This window comes from Anolis carolinensis, unplaced genomic scaffold (assembly GCF_035594765.1).
Source record: "Anolis carolinensis isolate JA03-04 unplaced genomic scaffold, rAnoCar3.1.pri scaffold_8, whole genome shotgun sequence".
Lineage (NCBI taxonomy): Eukaryota > Metazoa > Chordata > Lepidosauria > Squamata > Dactyloidae > Anolis > Anolis carolinensis.
The window spans coordinates 20,904,860-20,929,029 of NW_026943819.1; the positions used below are offsets into that span (position 1 = coordinate 20,904,860).

At 41.2% G+C, this 24,170-nt stretch overlaps 1 protein-coding gene across 7 annotated transcripts in view; it reads left to right on the forward strand.

Moving 5' to 3' along the window:
* Positions 1-24,170, forward strand: part of igsf9b (immunoglobulin superfamily member 9B) — a 166,147-nt gene that overhangs the window by 108,365 nt on the left and 33,612 nt on the right. For 6 of the 7 annotated variants that reach the window (XR_010000399.1, XR_010000400.1, XM_016994963.2 and 3 more), the window contains exons 8-13: positions 2,390-2,532; positions 8,344-8,484; positions 9,599-9,715; positions 13,635-13,785; positions 18,053-18,176; positions 23,772-23,947. Coding sequence is in view for 5 of the 7 variants with exons in the window: in XM_016994963.2 (XP_016850452.2) it covers positions 2,390-2,532; positions 8,344-8,484; positions 9,599-9,715; positions 13,635-13,785; positions 18,053-18,176; positions 23,772-23,947 (852 nt within the window). In the remaining 2 variants the exon portion in view is untranslated. The remainder of the gene's footprint in view (positions 1-2,389; positions 2,533-8,343; positions 8,485-9,598; positions 9,716-13,634; positions 13,786-18,052; positions 18,177-23,771; positions 23,948-24,170) is intronic. The other variant, XM_008114357.3, reaches the window with a different exon arrangement.

The window sequence follows — 24,170 nt, forward strand, 5'->3', positions numbered from 1 at the left end:
CATGCTAATGTGAGTAGATCAATAGGTACTGCTTCTGGAGGAAAGTAACGGCACTCCAGGCAGTCATGCCAGCCACATGGCCTTGGAGGTGTCTATGTACAACGCCGGTTCTTTGGCTTAGAAATGGAGATGAGCCCCAACCCCCAGAGTCGGACACGACTGGACTTGAATGAATGAATGTATTAATGAATTGTTTATTGTACTAGCCATAGGCCATGACATCAGTAGTATACAACCTTTATAAACGCTTTTCAATAAAATCATTAAAACTTATTCAAAAATTAAAACTAACTCTTTAAAATTATGATAGCAGCAACATAACAATGACAGTGTCTGATTTGTATCATCCCAAACCATCGCCATTTCCATTTCTGACCTCAAGTATGGATTTTGCTACCTTAGCTCTGATCTTTTGGGCTGCAATTGCTAATGTGACACGACTGGACTCAATGTCAGGGGAAACCTAAAGATAGACAAAACATAGATATGAGAGTAAGTTTCTTTCATTGGATTTATTTGCTGACTAGCTGTGCCCAGCCACGCGTTGCTGTGGCATTGTCTCGTGGTGTTGGTGAGAACTTGTTGAGGTAGTGGTGGTATTGAATGTCTGTTGTATGGTTGTCTTTATGTTTAGTATGCATTTGGTTGTTTGTGTACTGTGAAAGTGGTGAGGATAGAGGACACTGTTTATGTTGAATTAGTGAGACTCTACTGTATATTTGTAATCTTATATTATCTGCCTAGAACTGCCCCTTCTACACAGCTGTATAAAATGCACACTGAAGTGAATTATCTGGCAGTGTGGACTCAAGATAATCCAGTTCAAAACAGATAATATAAGATTCTAAATGGGTAATATAGCTATGTGGAAGGGCCTTGAGTCTATGCTGCCATATAATCCAGTCAAAATCAGATAATCTGTATCTTATAGGCAGTGTGGAAGAGGCCTGAGGCCTAACTGTGCCTGTCCCCTGGACTGAGTAGGTTGCTAGGAGACCAAGTGGGCAGAGCTTAGCCCTCTAACTGGCAGCAATTGGAGAAAAACAATTATTCCTCTCCCTCTAATTAGGACTTTATTTTTCTTTTCTTTTTGTTGTATCAACCTAGAGCCGTGGGTGATGGGTTGTGTTGTCAAATTTCGAGGTTGGGGGGCCTGTAGTTTTGTTGTTTTGTCCGCTGCCCTGATGCCATCACTCTTTTATATATATAGATACAGGGCCCTTCCATACTGCCCCTATATCCTAGGATCTGATCTCAGATTATCTGGTAGTGGAGACTCATATATTCCAGGTTAAAGCAGGTAATCTGGGATCAGATCCTGGGATAAAAGGCGGTGTAGAAGGGCCACTAGATGTGAGTTTGCATGAAAAACAGAGGATGTATTAACAAGGATGCCATGTGATAAGTTCAAGGCAAAGACACTGTTGCCCTGCTGTAATTGAGATTTACCTGCCTTGTGTGATAAACTCAGAAGTTTCATTTCAGTGAAACATTGTAGTCGCTTAATAGCACGGAGTCCCTGCCTATAAATTAACTTGCTAATTTAATTTATTTCTCTTCTTTCAAAGGTCTTCTCTGTGTGTAACTTTCTGTCCCTCCTCATTTATGTTTGACCCAAGTAGACACTTTCAATTATGTCTCAAAATTAACTCTAGACTAGTGCTGATGCGGAGGGATGGAAATTATTTTCTTCTAATGTGCCAGGGATCAACAACTGGGTACCATAGTTCCTTTATTTCCTGGATGCTTTTGAGGGACTAGAAACCAATGGCTGAGGGACTGGGACCAGTCCAGGGACCACAACTTTAAGTAACATCTAATGGAGTTTACCCATGTGGACACCAATTTGTCCTTGCCTCTGTATCAGTTCAAACTATTCAGATTATTCCTTCTAACACTGGAAAACACTACGAATTGGCACCTGCTAAATCTTGTGTGGGAATTCTTTTTATTTTAATTTTTAAAGCAAGATGAAGTGGTATTTTAGTGGAAGTTGTATAAAGGAAAGACAGAGGGTATGTGTGTGTGTGTGTGCGTGTGTGCATTCCTGTCCCCTCCCCAAATATATCTGATGTTCAGAGAGCTTAGCATACATAAAATGAGATAAAATTATTTTAATGACTAAATCTCCATGCCAATGCTAAATGTTGTTCTAATGGATCAGGGAAAGATAATGAGCAGAAAAGATAATGGCAGGAGTTGTATGCAATGCTACTGAATTAGCATGTGGGATTGGGCTCCATTATTAAAAAAAATATTTCCGACCCTTTGTTGAAATAGGTTACAATAGAAAGGCACGTGTCCATGCTTATCTGAAAGAGAAAAGTAGCACACACACATATACACATATGGGGAAAACTCTTCATAATTGTTATTCCTTCTGTTCCAGATCCTGCTCGGGTGGTAAACATGCCACCTATCATATATGTTCCTGTTGGGATACATGGATACATCCGCTGCCCGGTTGAGGCCGAACCTCCAGTTACTCTGGTGAAATGGAACAAAGATGGACGCCCTTTGCACATTGAAAAGGTAAACACAGTGGTTAGGTTTTCTTTTTTTAAAAAGAGATTTTGCATGTATGTTTGCATTTTGTCCCTGCCCTTTCTTTGTAGAGCTCAGAGTTGTATGAGATCTTTGGTTCATGATTTTGTCCCCTTACAGCAAGACTGTGAAGCAGGTTAAGCTGAGATATTGTGGCCACACATCATCCATAGCTGAGCAAGAATGTGAGCCAGAGCCATCCATATTTTAGTACATACTTTCAAGCACGGGCTGGAATTATGTGGCCCTGCAGGTGTTGTTGGCCTAGATTTCCAAACACTCTTTTCCTTTGGTTCTGCTGGGAGTTGCACTTGAAGGATATCTAGCTGGACATACAATTCTCATACTTGCTTTGGCAATGCAATCACATTGGCTTAATTATAATGCCCAAAAGATAAGGAAAGAGTGAAAACTATTTGGATGGAGGGGGTGAGCATAGTTCTGCACTATCACATGGAGAGACTTTTGTTGGCGGAATGAAAAAAATCACGCGTAGTTCATGTTTGACCGATCCACACACTGTCTTGCCAGATAAAAGATATGCCGTGCAGATGAACAGTAAATAACAAGAAGTTTACTCTTCAAAATGTAGAGCAGGGGTCTCCAAACTAAGGCCCGGGGGCCGGATGCGGCCCTCCAAGATCATTGACCCGGCCCCTGTCCTAAACTTTAGAATTAGGGTTGACTTAAGTCTACCTGGTCTTTGGAGGTCTCTTTGCTTACCTATGATCTTATGAGATCATTTAGATGGTCTTTGAAGGTCTCTTTGCTTAGCTACGGCCTTATGAGACCATCTAGATGGCTTTTGGAGGTCACTTTCCTTACCTTTGGTCTTATGAAACCATCTAGATGTCTTTGAGGTCCCTTTCCTTATCTATGGTCTTCTGGTGGCCTGATAAGATCATCTAGATGGCCTTTGAGGGTTCCTTTCCTTACCTATGGTCTTATGAGACCACCTAGATGGTCTTTGGAGGTCTCTTTGCTTACCTATGGTCTTATGAGATCGCCTAGATCAGGGGTCCCCAAACTAAGACCCATGGCCCTGGCCTCTGTCCTAAACTTTAGACTTAGGGTTGACCTAACTCTGAAATGACTTGAAGGCACACAACAACAACAATCCTGATTTTGGACTATTTCATCATAGTCTGTCCCACCAACAGTCTGAGGGACCATGAACCGGCCCTCCACTTAAAAAGTTTGAGGACCCCTGATGTAGAGCAACATATATACATTCATGTGAGCAGTTGCATTAACTCACACAATGTTGTTTTAAGAGAGATTCAAATAGTCCTTAGATGTCCATGTAAAATGTCTTCTTTTAGCAGCCCAAGAGCAAAACCTCTCTTGGCAAGCTCCTTTCCAAACTAAGCTCCAGCAGAAACTTTTACTGTTGCCAAAACTCCGAGGTTCAGTTAGCTCCCCACGTGTGGCCAAACCAATCAGCTTGGTGTTTTGCATTTTTCTGTTCACTCACACATCAACTGATTTTTACATGCTTTAACAACCTTCATATATTTGGAAAGTACTGTTTAAGTGCTGCTCAGTTTGCAAATAAAGTCCAAGTGCAGGTGGAATGCTGCACTATGTCATCACACAGTGCATTTCCCAGAAGTGTTGAGCCCTAATTTTTAAAGTGCATGGACACTCAGCTACTCATGTAACAGCTTGGATTGACAGCATGGAACTTGAAATGTTGTAAAGAAATAAAAAACAATAGAAAAATATATGTGGTCATTTTGTGTTGCGTTAGCCTACTTGAAAAGTCATGCAGAACTTTCAGAAAGTCATCTCTCCCTCTGTAGACAAGATTGAGTTGGATCTCATCCCATCCTATGTTACCTTCTAATTACCAAGAGGGAAACTCTTTACTTTAAGACAGTGGTTCTCAACTTGGGGGTTCTCAGATGTTTTTGGCCTACAACTCCCAGAAATCCCAGTTTACCAGCTGTTAGGATTTCTGGGAATTGAAGGTCAAAACATCTGGGGACCCCAGGTTTAGATCCACTGCTTTAAGAGGACCATAAAATATGTCCTGTATTTTTGATCCTTCAGTCAAATCAACAGCAGTCTCCCTATCCAATGTCTCATAGGGAGTTCATTCCTCCCATCACTGCAGGACACAAGCGTTAATACATAGCGGTAGAGCTATAAAGTGTTATCCTGCAGATATGACTCTATGTGGGAAGCTTGGAGCTTTTAAAAATTCTCTCTTAACAAGACTCTGTCCTTCTATTACCATGGTTTAGAAATCCTATCAAGGACTTCATTCCTTTAAATATTTAAACAAAATATTCAATATTTAGAGTTTCTTTAAATATTCACAGCCTAAAGACGATATTCTGACTGTTTCAAATTGCAGGGAGAGGGAGGGAGGGAGGGGGAAATCTAACAATGTGGTTTTCATCTTCAGCCATGGCAGTGATGCTCAGATGCAAAATCCACTCTGAAAATACCTTGGATTCCACTAGAGATTTCTCTATACATGCTTACATTTATAGTGTTTACAGTGACAGGGTTTCTCATAATTTGTATAATAAGTTTCTATAATGAGAAATCTAGATTTTTTAAAATATATTTTTATTGAAGTTTTACCTTATAAGATAGAGTAAATTAACATCAAAAGAGTGAGAACATTTGATTGTATAGAAAGTAGGAAAACTGCGATTAAAAAAGGATCAAAAAGGGAGAGAGAGAAAAAAAATCCAAAAACCAAAAACAAAGCTAAAGTGTCCATATTTATATAAAAAATAAAAATAAATAAATCTGAACAAATGACGATATAAAAATGCAAAAGTACTTGGCAAAGAAACACACCAAAAAGCAAAAGCAAAAAAGCACTGGCATTAAACACTTTGAGTAAAATCGCTAGGTTAGAAACAGCTGACATTGGTAATGTTCTAATAAAGAACTGCCAAAAACTGTTAAACTAAACAATCATTGTTGTTCCAGTACAACAGTTGGAAAATAATAATAATAATAATAATAATAATAATAATAATAATAATAATAACGGACTCAATCGGCAAACATTAAATGTCAAGAAACATAATACAGTAGAGTCTTACTTATCCAAGCTAAACGGGCCGGCAGAAGCTTGGATAAGCAAATATCTTGGATAATGATTAAGGAAAAGCTTATTAAACATCGAATTAGGTTATGATTTTACAAATCAAGCACCAAAACATCATGTTTTACAACAAATTTGACAGAAAAGTAGTTCAATACGCAGTAATGTTATGTTGTAATTACTGTATTTACAAATTTAGCACCAAAATATCACGATATATTGAAAACATTGACTATAAAAATGGCTTGGATAATCCAGAAACTTGGATAAGTGAGACTCTACTGTACTTAAAACAATTACGATTAAAACTAATTAAGACATTAATTTAAAACATAGATTTAAAAAGCGCAATTCTATCTTCCATAGGGATGTAAAAAATGTCCACATTTTTTTCTCACCCTCCATGAAAAAAGGATGCCTCAGTATATCAAGACACTGTTGAGAAAATGATAAACTATTTCAATACACTCATGCCTGATTAGGGATGAAAAGGATATTCACGGTTTTTCCTCCTCCTCGGTGAGAAATGGTGTCTCAGGATGTCAAGACACTTTGTGAGAAAATGATAAATTATTGCAATACATTTTGTATTTAAAGACAAAAATCCATTGGAATTTATTTATTTTTCCTGCAAAGCTGTAAGAGTTTCATAGAAAGCAACCCCCACCACTCACACCAATAAGAACATATAGTATGCTTTGCTCAAAAAACTATGTGAGCTAGATCTGGCTTCCCCATTAGTTTTAGTGGATTGTATGCATTGGGTGTAAGGAGAATGAGAATAATTGGGGAACCTTTTGTGTGTTGCTGTTTCGTTTTTGTTTTTGTTTTGTTTTTTACAAATGCTTGCAAACGGCCATTAGATAGCTGTGGCTGTTGAACACTACTGACCTGAGTTAGATTCAAACTGATGCCAAGAGGAGAAATTGTCCACGTTTCATTAGCAGGACTCTGTGTCAATGTGGTCGCCTGGAGCAATGCATCTGTGCCATCCAAGTAGGCCAATTATCAGGACTGACCATCTCCGAACTGACAGAAATGAAAAGGCTGTAAACACAGTCCAAAATGTTGACAAGGGATTTTGTCTTGGGAATCCCCTGGATCTCAAATCTGTAAAATGGGAACGTTGTTGGTGGAAAGAGAAGGGAAGGAGAAGGCAGTTTAGACCATGAAGATCCGGCTGCTCTGGGCTTCTGGCGGAAGGAAAAGATAGGTGAGGTCTATTTGTGAGGACACTTCCATTCTTCTCCCAAGCAAGCCCAGATCAACTGCTTTCCAATTGTCTGAATGGACTTCACTTCACTTTATTTCTTAATTAGTCGCTCTCCACCAGAGTGCTCCGAGCGACTTACAATTTAGAATATCACTAGCTGTGCCCAGCCACGCATTGCTGTGGCGTTGTCTGGTGGTGTTGGTGATAAATTGTTGAGGTAGTGGTGGTATTGAATGTCTGTTGTATGGTAGTCTTTGTGTTTAGTATGCACATTGAAGTGGATTATATGGCAGTGTGGAGTCAAGATAATCCAGTTCAAAGCAGATAATATAAGATTCTAAATGGGTTATATAGCTGTGTGGAAAGGCCTTGAGTCTACACTGCCATATAATCCAGTTAAAATCTGATAATCTGTGGAAGAGGCCTAAGTGAGGCCTAACTGTGCCTGTCCCCTGGGCTGAGTAGGTTGCTAGGAGACCAAGTGGGAGGAGCTTAGCCTTCTAAGTGGCAGCAATTGGATAAAAACTATTATTCATCTCCCTGTAATTAGGACTTTATTTTTCTTTTCTTTTTGTTGTATCAACCTAGAGCCGTGAATGATGGGTTGTGTTGTCAAATTTCGAGGTTGGGGGGCCTGTAGTTTTGTTGTTTTGTCCGCTGCCCTGATGCCATCACTCTTATATATATATATAGATTCCACAATATAAAAACATTCAACAGTAACTATTTGGCAAATTAGATCTGATTTCCTTAAATGCACAACCAAACAGCCAAGTCTTGAGCGCTTTTCCAAGAGGTCGCAACTCCGACATTGCTCTAACATATGGAGGCAATGAGTTCCACAGAATTGGAGCATAGGTCGAAAAGGCTCTATGCCTTGTAGCTTCCAGGCGTACCTCCCTAGGGCCCAGTACGTATAGGAGATTTTCCTGGGAGGATCGAGGTGACCACTGATGGAAAAAAGGAATGAGGTGGTCCCTAAGATATAATGGTCCTTGGCCATTTCGAGCTCTAAATGTCAAGATCAGTATCTAGTAAGAGATCCGATGTTCTATTGGTAGCCAATGCAGTTGTTTCAGAATCGGTGTAATATGGGATCTTATAGATGATCCCGCTAGCAGCCTGGCCTCCACATTTTGGACCATTCGCATTTGGACCTTCTCTTTGGTAAGTGACAACAGAAAAGGGCCTTTTCTCGAGACCGACTTCTATGTGGTTTTAGGAAGACATGGAACTATGCATGCAGAGCAGATGTTCAATCTCAGTCAGTGTGTAGTTGCAGACTGTGCTATCTATAGCAGTACCTACTGACAAATTAGAAGTACAGTATTAACATAAATATTTTAACAGCCAGTTGAATGGACGGTACCATGATGTTCTAGTTCAGAGCACTTCCACATTTAAATTGATGGACCTTAAACTAGGTAGATGATCAAAAAAGCTGTGGAAGCAGGGTCATGTATAATATGAGTTACAGAGGAACACGCAAAGCATTTAATCTCCTATTTTGTTTGTACAGTTTTCTGGCTGGAATTTGATGGATGATGGCTCAATTCGAATAGAAGAGGCAACCGAAGAAGCTCTTGGCACATACACCTGCGTGCCTTATAATGCCCTGGGTACGATGGGCCAGTCCGCCCCTGCTCGACTGGTGCTGAAGGTATCCCACCTGTTCTGAAAGGCTTATGAGCAAACTTCATAAAACATACATTTGGGTACTAGATCTTCTACAGTCCCTGAGTCTGTATGGCCTCTGGCTGTGCTGACTGGGAGATTTTGGTAGCTGTAGTTTCCAAAAGCAACTTGTCCAAGCTTGTGACTCCCCCAAACACACACACACGACACACAAAATAACACATTATCAGGTTTTTTTTATATCAGTGGATCGGTGGCCTAGAGGATAAAAGCCTCGTGACTTGAAGGTTGGGTTGCTGACCTGAAGGCTGCCAGGTTCGCAGAGTGCGGATGAGCTCCCTCTATCAGCTCCAGCTCCATGCGGGGACATGAGAGAAGCCTTCCACAAGGATGGTAAAACATCAAAATATCTGGGCAATGTCCCCTGGGCAACGTCCTTGCAGACGGTCAATTCTCTCACTCCAGAAGCAATTCCAGTTGCTCCTGACATGAAAAAAAAATCAGATTGACTCAACAATAACAAAAACGTATAGCTATTGAAAGAGGCGCAGCAGGTTAAACTGCTGAGCTGCCAAACTTGCTGACTGAAAGGTTACCGGTTCGAATCTGGGGAGCGGGGTGAGCTCCTGCTGTTAGCCCCAGCTTCTGCCAACCTAGCAGTTCGAAAACACCAAATGTGAGTAGATCAATAGGCACTGCTCTGACGGGAAGGTAACGGCATTCCATGCAGTCATGCCAGCCACATGACCTTGGAAGTATCTATGGACAACGCCGGCTCTTCGGCTTAGAAATGGAGATGGCACCAACCCGCAGAGTCGGACACGACTAGACCTAATGTCAGGGGAAAACCTTTATCTTTACCTATTGAAAGAGAGAGTGCCACTATTACTATCTAAAAAAGGAGAAGGGAACGATTACATTTCCTGCCATCCATGAATTTACACGGGTCAATGCTTGTATGTATGTCAATGTAATCTACTAACTGTATGGCTTTTGGCACATTCATTAATCAGTTAAAAGTTCTGTAATTGGTTGGCAGAGTCCTTTTTCATGCTGTTTGCTCAACGAGAATGGTTCGATGGTATTTATTTCCCCCTTCTCCCTCCTTTCTCCCCTTCTCTGCTGCATCCTGGCTGTAGGACCCACCCTATTTCACGGTGCTACCAGGCTGGGAGTACAGACAAGAGGCAGGGAGGGAGCTGCTGATACCTTGTGCCGCTTCAGGAGACCCCTTTCCTGTCATCACCTGGAGAAAGGTACCCAAAAAATCTGTAGTGCCTTTGGCTTTTAATGAATATTGCAGGCAGAGAAGCCACACTCTGTCTTGGCAAGAGCAAATGGCAGGTTCAGCTGCTTTGCTTCAGGCTGTACCACCGCTGCCCCATTCCACAGGTGGGTGGGCGACTCCATCTCCTTGCAAGAAAGCCTTAGAAACTGCAGACACCTTAGCAACAGCTATCTCTACAAGATGAGCCACTTTTCACCCCTTCCCTTTTTTTGCTTCTCTCTGCCAGTATGTAGTATCATCCTGGAGCCCCCAGTGGCACAGCAGGTTAAACCGCTGAGCTGCTGAACTTGTTGGCCAAAAGGTTGGTAGTTCGAATCCAGGGAGCGGGATGAGCTCTTGCTGTTAGCCCCAGATTCTGCCAACCTAGCAGTACAAAAACATGCAAATGAGAGTAGATCAATAAGTACCATTCCTGCGGGAAGGTAATGGCGCTCCATGCAGTCATGTTGGCCACATGACTTTGGAGGTGTCTAAGGACAATGCTGGCTTTTCGGCTTAGAAATGGAGATGAGCATCAACCCCCAGAGTCAGACACGACTAGACTTAATGTCAGGAGAAAACCTTTACCTTTGTCTATTGAAAGAGAGAGTGGAGACAAAAGGAGATTTCAAATAAGGAGGAATGGTTAAATAAAGTCATGGAGGTGATGAACATGGATAAACTTACATAGTGGTTATCTCCAAGCCAAGGTTTACCAAAGAAAGAAACCAACTGGGACCTGGTAAAGGACTATTTAAAACAAATGAAATTTGACCTTATCTGCTGAATCAGATGCAATCTTAGAGACTGATGAGGACGAAGGGGATGTGGTGATTTACCAATTTTTACAAACATTTAATTATATGTGTATATATGTGTGTGTGTGTGTGTGTGTGTGTGTGACGAACCAGTTAAAGTTAGATGGAAGTCAACATATTTTTTTTAATTTTCTTTTTTTCCATTTTATTACTATTATTTTTTCTATTTTTTCTGTCTTTTTACTATATATTTTTTCTATTTTTTCCTTTTTTCTTTTCTTTTTTTCATATTTCATTTCCTACTTTTCTATAAACAATCAGTGTTCTCCCACTTTCGATGTGAAAATTTTATTACTTGCTAATTCATATTTCCTTTCTAACCTTAAACACAAAACTTTCAATAAAAATATTTCAAAAAAAAGAAAAGAGAGAGTGCCACTATTGTTATCTATAAAAGGAGAAGGGAACTATTGCATTTCCTCCCATCCATGAACTTAAACGGGTCAAGCACCAACCCCCAGAGTCGGACATGACTAGACAATATCAGGGGAAAACCTTTACCTAGTACCATCCTAAACTTTAGAGTATACAGCCAATGGCCTTCACAATACATGGAATGAATCATGAACCAAATTAACAATAAATTGCTATAAATATCAAGCATAACTTCAAAACCCAATCATAAGGTGTACGATTAATTTTTGTATTACAGTATGTTTCAGCTAGATCTTAACTAATCAGTGGCAAGATGGTCGTGGATAGCACCCCAAAGCCTCAATCTCTGGGGCCGGGCTGTGGCGCAGGCTGGTGAGCAGCCTGCTGCAATAAATCACTCTGACCATGAGGTCATGAGTTCGAGGCCAGCCCGTGGCAGGTGAGCACCCGTCAATTAAAAATTAAAAATAACCCCTGCTCGTTGCTGACATAGCAACCTGGAAGATAGTTGCATCTATCAAGTAGGAAATAAGGTACCACTTATAAAGTGAGGAGGCAAATTTAACTAATTACGACGTTGGAATGAGGAAGAGCGGTCAGAGTGGATGATGAAGCAGCTGCTCCCCCCGTGGCCAGAATCGAACATTCCCTCAGGAGAAGGTTAAATTGCCTCTGCATCTCTGTCTCGGTTCTATGTGTATATGGGCATTGAATGTTTGCCCTATATGTGTATAATGTGATCCACCCTGAGTCCTTTTCGGGGTGAGAAGGGCGGAATATAAATACTGTAAATAAATAAATAAAATAAATCTGTCCTTTGTTCACCAAGGGCAAAGTCAGTGCCCAAAGAGGTATTGCATAGCTCCTTGTGCAATGGGTCAAAAAGGAATTATGTTGGTGTAACTGAGGGTCTGCTTGGATTTCCTTGAATGCCACTTTGCTCACCTTGACCTCTCCCTAGTACTGACCTTTTCTTTTGTCAGTGAGCAGCAGAAGTGACACATAATGACCAATGGGGAGGGAAAAGTTCCCATCTTAATGCTGCAGCAAAACTGTTGCCCCAAGCAAAGCACAAACCTAGACATTTGCCTGAGGCTGTATTATTGATAGGTGAAAGCAAGAGAAATCCATGGCCTCATAGCTCCCTCTACTGATTTAGAACATAAACTAACACAGATATAGAACTCCATGGCTCATTGGTTGTCGGAACTTGGCATGAACTATGGCTCATCGTTTGTAGGAAAAGGTGGATGCCTTTTTATAGGAATTCTTTTGGAAAACATTGAGAAAATAGAAGGTAGATTGTGCCCAGCTAATAGGGCTACTCACTACTTTCAAGTGGGTAACCTTATATAGGCTTACTCCTTGAAAACTGTGCAAATAATATGGGGCCAAGATTGTAAGGAAGCTAATAACAGCTGCCACCAATTTGTAAAGATACAACCACCAAAGACTCAGAGAGGAGACCTTTTACTTTTTTTTCTTTCTTCTTCTTATTCATTTTAGATGGTAACGTAACTTGGTTTATAATATATGCGACAGAGACTTAGATGTTGGAAGAACAATAACAAGTTTATTCCGGCACAGAGCTTAGTGGTTACAATGTTGTTTCTCACTTGGAGGTATTTTTATTAACAGTTACAATACTAGAATGAGATGAGTCAAACTCTCTAAAGTGTCACTTCTTTTACTTAAAGTAGTTAGAACTTCTTTCTCTGCTACTTTTAAACAGCAGTCACCCCTGTGATATACAATCACAGATTCTGTGTTCCTTACCAGGACACAGACTACATTAAATAAGTCACCAAACTTATTTTAAACCGACTCAAAATGATCAATTGAGTCTCCTTTATCCCCTCAACCTAGGATCAATCTTCCCTGTACCTCCACAGAGCACAGACCAAATCTCCTTTTTAAACTCTGCACTTCTTCAACAAAATGGCAGTTGGCTCCGCCTACTTCTCCATGGCAACCAGTCTCTGAGTGCTGAGATGCAATAACTGTAATACTTACCCTTTTAAAACACAAACACACAATTAAACATAACATCTGTAAACCAAAAATGCATACTTCATTACAAAGATATACCTAGGACCCTTCCAGACAGGCCCTATATCCCAGGATCTGATCCCAGGTTTTCTGCTTTAAACTGGGTTATATGAGTCCGCACTGCCAGATAATCTGGGATAAACAGAAAGCTTGGGATCAGATCCTGAGATATAGGGCCTGTCTGGATGGGCCCCTAGATTAGCAAAGCAGTACAGTGTATTTTGCATAGATTTCTTTGTCTTATGCAGCTTTTCTGGAAGAAGTCAAGTACGGCTTTGCTGTTGCAACTGGCCTTGGCCTATTCAAGACCCCTTTTATCTGTTGAACATCTCCGTTTCTTTCCATGCCCTGTCTGTACCTATTTCCTTAACATTTTCTGGAATTGTCTTGGTTGGTTCTGTAGTCCTCACCCAATCCTATCATATGCTACTCTTTCTACACATTCATACCTATCCAGATTGTCCTCTGGGAACTTACCTTGTTCTCTGGCTAATGATTCAGCCAAGTTTGTTAGATACATAGGAAGGAGACAGAACCCCTTCAGTGTGTGACAACCCTGCTGGCATATTGTTGACTCGCTCTTGAAACATGCCTCTGAGTTATATTTTTCCCTCCCACCTTTCTCTTGCCTTCCTTCCCCTGTGCTTTCTCTGTTGTTTGACCAAGGTAGGGAAGCCCAGTAGAAGCAAGCACAACACTCTTCCAAGCGGCAGCCTCCAGTTCCGATCCCTGAGCAAGGATGACCACGGAGAATGGGAATGTGTCGCTACCAACATCGTCACAAGCATAACTGCTAGCACTCATCTGACAGTCATCGGTAGGTATGGAAAGATGCTGAAGGTTTGTGGGCACTTGCAAAGCCTTGCAAGTTGGAAAGACTAAGGCATGAACAGAGGGAGGTGGTGTGCTTCTCTGTGCCAAGGGAAGCTCATATCTCTTGGATGATGGCTATGGCAAATAGTATGTAGGCATGAAGCATAAGTCAGGAACGGTTCTCAAGAAGAGAGTAGCAATGTTTTCCTTTAATTTCATGCTCCAGTGAATGTGCTCCTAATATATGTCCCTTTTCTCTCTTTTTATTTGTTTGTTTTTTATGATGCCTGTGTATGCACTGAAAACAAAAGCTTATTTTCCTGCCAAGCCTAGCTTGTTTCTTTCCCTGTAATGTTTGCTATTAGAGGGATATTTCGTTTCAGTCTCAACATTTGACAGAGACCAACATAGATCCCTTGGTACCCACTGGATACCTAAATCTATGGATTCTCAAGCCTCATTATATACCAGTGGTTCTCAACCTGTGGGTCTCCAGATGTTTTGGCCTTCAACTCCCAGAAATCCTAACAGCTGGTAAACTGGCTGGGATTTCTGGGAGTTGTGGGCCAAAACCCCTGGGGACCCACAGGTTGAGAATCACTGTGTTCCATACACATGGTGTTCCATATACAAAATGGCAAAATCAGTGCTTTGGGGAATTTTCTTTTTAGTCTCAATCCTATTGTCACTAGTCTAAATTAGATCCAATGACCCAGTAAAAAGTTATGTATGTATGTATGTATGTATGTATTTATTAGTGACATTTATATCCCGCCCTTCTCACCCCGAAGCGGACTCAGGGTGGTTTACAAGCCATATGTACATAGGGTATATTATATTATTCGTATAGCACAATACGTATAAGCATTATATATTAATATATTGTACTATAACACTACATTGTAATATTATTAGTAATATTACATATAATATAAATATACCATTATAATAGTGTATTAATATTATTATATTGTATTACATTATATTACTGATGGCACAATGTGTTAAAGCGCTGAGCTGCTGAAATTGCAGACCAAAAGGTCCCAGGTTCAAATCCTGGGAGCGGAATGAGCGCCCGCTATTAGCCCCAGCTCCTGCCAACCTAGCAGTTCGAAAACATGCAAATGTAAGTAGATGAATAAGTACCGCTCTGGCGGGAAGGTAACAGCACTCCAAGCAGTCATGCCAGCCACATTGGAGGTGTCTATGGACAATGCCAGCTCTTCGTCTTAGAAATGGGGATGAGCACCAACCCCCAGAGTCAGACATGACTGGACTTAACGTCAGGGGAAACCTTTACCTTACCTACATTATATTATTAATATTATATGCATATACAATATATTATATTATGAGTAAGTTGTGTTCGTTTATCAAGTTACCATTGATTCAGTGGGTCTATTATAGTTCTGATTAACAGCTCATGGATTATATAAATTGAGGCTATGGATTACATAAATTGCAGATTTAGAGGGCTGCATCTTGGGGAAGCCTGATTTAAATGTTTTGGGATCTGCCTATCTTCGCGATCGCATCTTCCCCTACGTACTCATGCTCCCACCTCCATCTCAAGCATATTTGGTGGGGATTACGGAGCAGACCTTCTCTGTGGTGGCCCCCGGCACTGGAACTCTTTCCCCAGGAAGATTAGACTGGCACCCATGCTGTCCACATTCCGTAAAGAGCTAAAAATGTGGATGTTCTGTTGTGCTTTCATTGAACAGTTCACAAGATATTCAGCTCCCAACTATATCTACCAGCAGCTCCTACACTTTATCCCTGTCCTTCCTTCTATAAGTTTAGTGTTTTAAACTGACATTTGTCTTTTACTTCTAATTTATAATTGACCCTTGCATTTTGCTCACCAGCCCTGTTCTGAAATTCGATTGCACAATTCCCTTCCCCCCGAATTTCAGTAGCCATTACTGTTCAGACTATTGGCTGATGATGCTGCTGTTTCTATTTGATTGTCTTGTTGTAATGTTGTTGATTTTATTGAGATATGTTTTAATCTATGTTTGGTTTTAATCTTTGTTGGATTGGGCTTGTCCCCATGTCAGCCAACCGAGTCCCTTTGGGGAGATGGAGGCGGGATATAAAGATAAATTATTATTACAGTAGAGTCTCACTTATCCAACATAAACGGGCCGGCAGAACGTTGGATAAGCGAATATGTTGGATAATAAGGAGAGACTAAGGAAAAGCCTATTAAACATCAAATTAGGTTATGATTTTACATATTAAGCACCAAAACATCATGTTATACAACAAATTTGACAGAAAAAATAGTTCAGTACACAGTAATGCTATGTAGTAATTACTGTATTTATGAATTTAGCACCAAAATATCACAATGTATTGAAAACATTGACTACAAAAATGCGTTGGATAATCCAGAATGTTGGATAAGCAAGTGTTGGATAAGTGAGACTCTACTGTATTTGAAACACAAGATGGGTCCACAGCAGACACTCTGCTGGCTGTTGTATTAGATCACACGTCGGACACTTCCCAAGTGTCTAGGACTGTGATGTATCAGTGAATAATGCGTGCAGATCCCAGTAAGGTGGCCTTCTGCAGCTGGCAGGTGGTGATTTTGTCAGCGCTCATTGTGTTTAAGTGCAGATCAAGGTTTTTAGGCACTGGACCCAGTGTGCCCATCACCACTGGGACTACCTTGACTGGCTTGTGCCAAAGTCTTTGCAATTCAGTCTTTAAATCCTCATATTGTGTCAGCTTTTCCGGTTGTTTCTCTTCAATCCTGCTGTCACCTGGGATTGCTACATTGACAATCCATACTTTGTTTTTTAAAGTTAAATTATTACTATTATTATTATTGACACAACGATGTTGTATGACACAGCAAACAAGATAGTAATGCTGGATTTTGTTTCACAAAATCACAAGTCGAACACTTCCCAAGTGTCTAGGACTGTGTGATGATTTTCGGATGATGCGTGCAGATCCCAGTAGGGTGGCCTTTTGCAGTTAGCAGATCATAATTTTGTCAATGTCTATTGTTTCCAAATGCCGGCTGAGATCTTTTGGCATGGCACCCAGTGTGTCCATCACCACCAGGACCACCTGCACTGGTTTCTGCCAGAGTCTTTGAAGTTCAATCTTGAGGTCCTGGTAGCGGCTGAGTTTTTCCTGTTGTTTTTCATCAATGCGACTGCCACCTGGGATGGCAACATCAATGATCCAAACCTTGTTCTTTTCCACAACTGTGATGTCTGGTGTGTTGTGTTCCAGAACTTTGTCAGTCTGGATTCGGAAGTCCCACAGTATCTTTGCATGTTCACTTTCCATGACCTTTGCAGGTTTGTGATCCCACCAGTTGTTTGCTGCTGGGAGGTGGTACTTGAGGCATAAGTTCCAATGAATCATTTGGGCCACATAGTTGTGCCTCTGTTTGTAGTCTGTGTCGCAGCTAGCCAATTGGGTTCCAAACTCTCAACCCCTTCTGCGGAAGTTGCACCCTCGTCCAAGGAGAAAAACTCCAAAACAAAACTGTCCTTTGGTAAAGAAAGATTTATATAAACAAAACATACAAAACACAGTCCTTTGCTTTTATCAGCAGCAAACACAAAGCTTTCTTATCTTGAAGCTTTAACCTCTGTGGTTTCTGGACTCTCCGTCTTCAAACCTCTCTTCGGTTCTCTTTCAGTAGCTCTCCAGCAGCAATACCATCTTTGCCACCATCACAGCATCTTCATATTCACCAACACAACGATGCGACACTCTTTAACACACAACACTGCACTTTACAACACCACATACAACACTTTAACAACACAAGACTTACTCAGACTCTATTAATAGCCCTCAATCTAAAGCAGGTGTCTTAATTGCTGCTGGCCAAACACAGATGGGACATGATTCCTGCAAACACTTATTCATTTTCACTTAAGAAATGACCCAAATAATATAAAACTCTGACAGTCTGTCTGTGCAATTTTCTTACAGCAGCTGAGGATATGATCAATGGTTTCGTCGGTTTCCTTGCAGAGTCTGCACTTTGGGTCATCAGCTGATTTTTCGATCTTGCTTGCACTTTGGGTCATCAGCTGATTTTTATTATTATTATTATTATTATTATTATTATTATTATTATTATTATTATTATTATTAATATAATAATAATTTTATTATTAATTAATAATAATTTATTATTATTATTATTATTATTATTATTATTATTATTATTATTATTATAAACCACGGAATATTCGTATTGACAACCATAGTCTTTATTTTTCCTCTTCTTTCAGGCACAAGCCCTCACGCCCCGAGCAATGTGCGCATCTCCGTCTCCATGAACTCTGCCAACGTTTCCTGGGAGCCGGGCTATGACGGCGGATATGAACAGACATTCTCAGTTTGGTACGGCCCTCTGTGAGTCATCCCAGCATGCTTTGCTCTCTGCTTCTTTTCTTTCCTCTTTGGCCAGAGCTTGGAGTAGGCTCAGTTCACTAGATGTGCCTGATCTGCTTGGATATTGGTCATATCCTTGAAGAACAAAGAAGAGAACAGCTGTATGTGGACTTCTTTTCTATGGAAGATTTCAGACCCTGGCTCTTGTTCACAGTCATAACGCAACACAGGGCTTTCCTGTGGCAGCTCCATTTGCCATAGACATGGGTTGTTTTCATGTATTGTGGTTATATCTTCATTTCTTCCATGATGGAACTCAACATGCTGTGTAGCGTTGAAAAGTATCTTGCTCAGGCATTGATCAGGAGCAGTTTAGGATCCAAGTAGATAAGATTTAGTCAGCTTTTGTGTGCCAAGAGGAAGGAAGCATAATTCAATGCCAGGGAACCCATGCTGTGTGTAGGAGGCATCTAGTCCTGTAGTTGACAAACCTTTACAGCAGTCCCCAAACTTTTTAAGCAGAGGATAGTCCACAATCCTTCAAAATGTTGAGGGGTCAAATTATCATTTGAAAAAAAATACAAACAAATTCTGATGTACACTACACATGCCTTATTTGTAGTGCAAAAACAACAACAACAAGAACAATGAAAGAACAATGAAAGAGCAATACAATATTTAAAAATAAAAACAATTTTAACCAACATACATTTATCAGGATTTCAATGGGAAGTGTGGGCCTGCTTCTGGCCAATGAGATAGTCAAGTTAATTAGGATTGTTGTTGTTGTTGTTGTTGTTGTTGTTGTTGTTGTGTGCCTTCAAGTCATTTCAGAATTTGGGCAAGCCTAAGTCTAACATTATTTATTTATTTATTTATTTACTATATTTATTTACTACATTTGTATCACACCCTTCTCACCCCAAAGGGGATTCAGAGTGGCTTACAAATTATATGTACATACAATATGTTATATTATTAGCGTACCACACTATTAGCATTATATATTACTATATTGAACTATACCACTATACTGTAATATTATTAGTAATATTATTAGTAATATATAATATATAAATATATATTCGGTGGCGAAGTGCGTTAAAGTGCTGAGTTGCTGAACTTGCAGACCAAAAGGTCCCAGGTTCAAATCCCGGGAGCGGCTTGAGCACCCGCTGTTAGCTCCAGCTCCTGCCAACCTAGCAGTTCGAAAACATGCAAATGTGAGTAGATCAATAGGTACCACTCTGGTGGGAAGGTAAAGGCGCTCCATGCAGTCATGCCGGCCACATGACCTTGGAGGTGTCTACAGACAACACCGGCTCTTCGGCTTAGAAATGGAGATGAGCACCAACCCCCAGAGTCGGTCACGACTGGACTTAGTGTCAGGGAAAATCTTTACCTTTACTAATACTATTATATGGCATTATTATTAGTGTTATATTGTATTACATTATAATATTATTATCAATGTTATATGTATATACAATATATTATATTATAAAACTGAGGGCGGGGGCCAGGTAAATGACCTTGGAGGACCGCATGTGGCCCCCGGGCCTTAGTTTGGGGACCCCTGCTTTACAGTAAAGGACTAAGTAGCAGGTGGTGCCTGAGACTGAGAAAAATGCTGCAGACAAATATTCTTGTAATAGTAGAAGGCATTTCCCTGCTTTCTCAAGTCTTTGGGCAAAATGGTCAGATGCTGAAATGCTGCTGCAGCAGATTTCTTGCCTTGTGGATTGGACATTGTAGCAGAAAGGCTGATTTCCCGCTCTGCCTCTGAGCTGATTGATATTCCGTCCCTCTCCTGACTCCGACAGAAGTGCCACGTTGACAGTGACCTTCTGCATTTCAGTTGTGTTCCTCCTCTAGGGTCCTTGGGGGCTTCTGTCTTTCTTTTCTTTGTTCCCCCTGTTCTTTCTTTCTCTTCCCTCCTCCCTTCTTTCCCACCCTCTCCCTGTTCTCATCTGACCAGATGGAGTGTACTGATACGGGATAGATTGGATATGCTTTTCTCATAATAAACATGGCTTTGGCTTTGGACGGAGTGGAATGGAGGAGCTTGGGAAGTGAAGGTCAATGGAACCTGATTGTGTAGAAAGAGAGGAAGACAGAAGGAAGGGGATGAGAAGGAAGTGTGTTTTGAGGGGGACAGGGAGAGAGAGAAAAGGGCGAGAAAGGGAGGGAAGAATCCAGACCAATGGCAGGAATAGGCTTAGAGAACAGCATTCACACAGCTGCCTCTGTGATCAAAATGTCCTTGAGAAGGAATGATTAAGCTGCCTTCCTTCTGCAAGCCCCAGCTCACCTTGGAGGAGAGCAGCCAGCTGCTTCTTCTGCTTGCTGCCAGCTTTCTTGGCTTTTTAAAAAATCACACTGTTGCAAAAATTGTGACATTTCTGTACTCCGTTGTTCCTTTATAATAGGTAACATGATAGAAGAGCAAAATGTGTGTGTTTGACCCTGGCCTGTATAAGATGCTCCCAGCAGTGGAAATGGGAAGGAATTGCAGGCTGTCTCCTTATTAAATCTGTTCTTTTGGTTCCAAGCTGATTCCCCTCCTTGCCGGCATCATGAAGATGTCTCATCCCTTTCTTCTGCTTTTTGTGTGTGTGTGTCAGGAGCGACTTGAGAAACTGCAAGTCACTTCTGGTGTGGGAGAATTGGCCGTCTGCTAGGACATGGCCCAGGGGATGCCCAGATGTTTGATTTTTTACCATCCTGTGGGAGGCTTCTCTCATATCCCTGCATGGGAAGCTGGAGCTAACAGATGGGAGTTCACCCCGCTTCCCGGATTTAAACCACCAACCTTTTGGTCAGCAGTCCTGCTGTCACCAGGGGGCTCCTATTGCTGATAAAAAGTGATGGCAGCAGTGGACAATGGTCCCTGTAACACTCCTGGGCAGCGCGAACACTGGGAACCAACACGGAGGCCAATAAACAATCTAATATCTTTATTAAAGCAATTAAAGTTCCAAACAAAAATAAGCAGAATATATAGTCAAGCAGTTGACCTTTCGGAAAAGAGCAAAATTGGTCCAATAAATGAAAGTCTTATGTCCAGTATTAAAGTCCAAAGTCCAATAACCGAAACACACTCAAACTCAATGGAAGTTTGAGTGGGGAAAAGAGCAAAGTTCTCAGGAAAGTTCTTGAAGTAAAAGTCCAGAACAAGGTTTCAAGGCAAGGCTATGGCTGTTCGTGATGGATCTGAAACGCAGTCCAAACTTGGCAAGGGAAGGGACACAATGCCCGGTCTACTCGAGGGTAAGCGCGCCGGCAGGCCACTTGGAATTCAGGAACAAGAGAAGATGAACTCTTCAGTCAGAAGTTAAGTTGACACCGCACAGAAGATTCTCAGCGCAAGACTTTTAATGAAGTTCATAGCTCCCCCAAGCAGGTGCTTGACTCCCCAAAACTTCCCAAGAGAACTGAGCCACCAAAACCATCACGCCAGGTTCCTGCCTCCCTAATTCTTCCCAAGAGAATTGGGTTTAGCCACAGTCGCCTCGCTCTGCTAATCTGACACTTCTTCTTAAACTTTGCCTTTGGGAGCAGTCTGTTTTCAGGAAAGCCCTTCTATCAAACAGTAAACCTTCCGGAGATCTGGGGAGCGCCGGCACCGTCTCAAGGGCATCCTTAATTGGCTCTGGCATGGAAATGTCAACAGAAGGCATCTGGAAAGGAATTGAATCTTGCTCACTTGGGAAAAGAACCCAATTCCTCTTCAGTTTCATCAGCAATGGCTGCGGGGTCAGGGGCCAAAGGTGCCTGAGACATCACAGTCCCAATCTAATTGTCCAGGTGGCTGCAAAACCTGCAAGTACTGTGGAGTGTCCTGCAAGTCCCAGAATATCCTCTGACATTGCTTAATGCAGAGCAGTTGAGTTAAGAGCAAAAACATCCAGATACTTACTGGATGTCCCCTTGCATCATAGAGGCTGCTAACATTGGATTCAGGGTTAGTACAGTTTTGTTTTTGTTTTTTACTTGTGTAAACAAATAATATGCTTGTCCTTAACCAGCTGATGGATCCTAATAGGTTTTGGCATAGATGCCTTGTGCCATTGCCCAAACTCTTTGTATGTGTGCCTGCACGCACAATTCTGCATTGCCTGGCTGTTGATATGTTACCTGGATACTGCTCTGGCTTCTTCTTAAGGACTTGCACTTACTTCTGCCAATAGTTTCTATTTTGTTCAAACAGATTTGTTGGTTCAAAAGATATTGTGGAATCGATGGTGCAAAGGAGAGTTTTCAGGTAGCTTGGCTATCCTGTTTCTTTGTTTCAATGATTTGCCCTCAGTTTCCTTGGCAGGGCATGTTTCAGCAGGGCATGGAATGTGGCCAGAGTGAATGAAATGGACTTTTGGATGCAGTGTTTGCTGAGCCTACTACACAGGTGAGCTTAGCTGAAGGCTGAATTCAGTTGTGTGGTTAGTTTGGCAGACCTGCTGATGACATATGGGTCAGCCTAGACTCCACCTGCCTGTCTGTTAGCAGAGTTGGCATTGTGCCGTTGAGAGGGCCATCTATAATAAATGTTTAGATTTGCCATGGTAAATAATCAAGTTGAAAATATGCCCACAGGTAGCAGCAGAAAACTGGACGTAAACCTTTCATTTCTGATCATTATTGCTATGTTGAGGGCTTTCATAACTTCATTGAACATACCCCCTTTCAGTGGAATCAACAGTGTTCAGGTTTAGAATAACAAGCAGAAACTGGATTCATTCTTTTGTCTCTTTTGCAAGTTGCAAAAGAACTTTAGGATAGGGATGCACAAACAGATACTATTCTACCGAGTTCTGCAGTCTTGAACATTTTTTAATGTTAAAAAAGGTGAACCATGTTTCCAAAAGCCGTCCAGGAAACACTACGGTCTTCAAAAAACAAAATGTGGTGACAGTTCTTTGTTTTGTAAAGGGGAAAAAAATGTGGGTTTAAAAAATCAGAATGCTTCAGACCATATTCAGTTTGGGTAAATAATGTAGTGTCAGTTGTCCACACCTGTTGGAGTCCATTTGCTCATAGTCCTTTTGGAACGAAAGGTATGGGCGTGTATGAAAACCAGAGTGTAGAACAGTTATGGACTAGAATACTGTATTGGTTGATCAATCCAACTTCTTAAAATTTTAGAATTCATTTTTAAGCAAGTTAATAAAAATTATATCAGAAAATAATATGGCCAACACTTCTTGAAATTGCAGGACCTGCAAAATAAGGCCCATGGAGGACCGAGCGCATGGGATTAGGGCTCTCTTTCTTCTCCTTGTAACTTCAAACTGAGAGCAAACATGCAAATATGCTGGATTTGTTTTGAGTCCTAGAATCCAGCTTTCCCTGTCATGGAATGTTGGGTTTTCTTAATGCAGAATGTTTATATATGTGTTTATTTTTTTAGCAGAGTCCTGGGTGTCCCTGGGTCCATCTCCCAAGCTGTTCCATCGTTCATTAAGGGGTTGCCTCTCTCTTTTCTCTCTATCCTTCCTTCCTTCCTTCCTTCCTTCCTTCCTTCCTTCCTTCCTTCCTTCCTTCCTTCCTTCTTGTTCTCTTTGATGCTTTCCTTCCAAAGAACCCAGCCCTTGGATTGTCTTTCTTCTATCTCGCCAGGATGAAGCGGGCACAATTTGGACCTCACGACTGGCTCTCTCTTCCTGCACCAGCTGGTCCCAGCTGGATGATCATGGAGAATCTAGAACCAGAGACTGCCTACCAGTTCAGTGTCTTGGCCCAAAACAAGCTGGGCACAAGTTCCTTCAGTGAGGTGGTCACTGTGAACACTTTAGGTGAGACTTTCAGGCAAGGACCCTGACTGTAAAATTTCACTAGACATAAATTAGCAAGTCTTTTCCTCATTTCCAAATATGAAATCTTTATATGTCTTAATAATAAACTTAAATATAAAAACAGTATAATTTGAGAATCTTGTAGTGTATATATTGACAGTGCAGGAAAAGGGATGGTTACATGGAGCTATGTTAGCATGCTTAAATTTGGCTGAGAGTTATG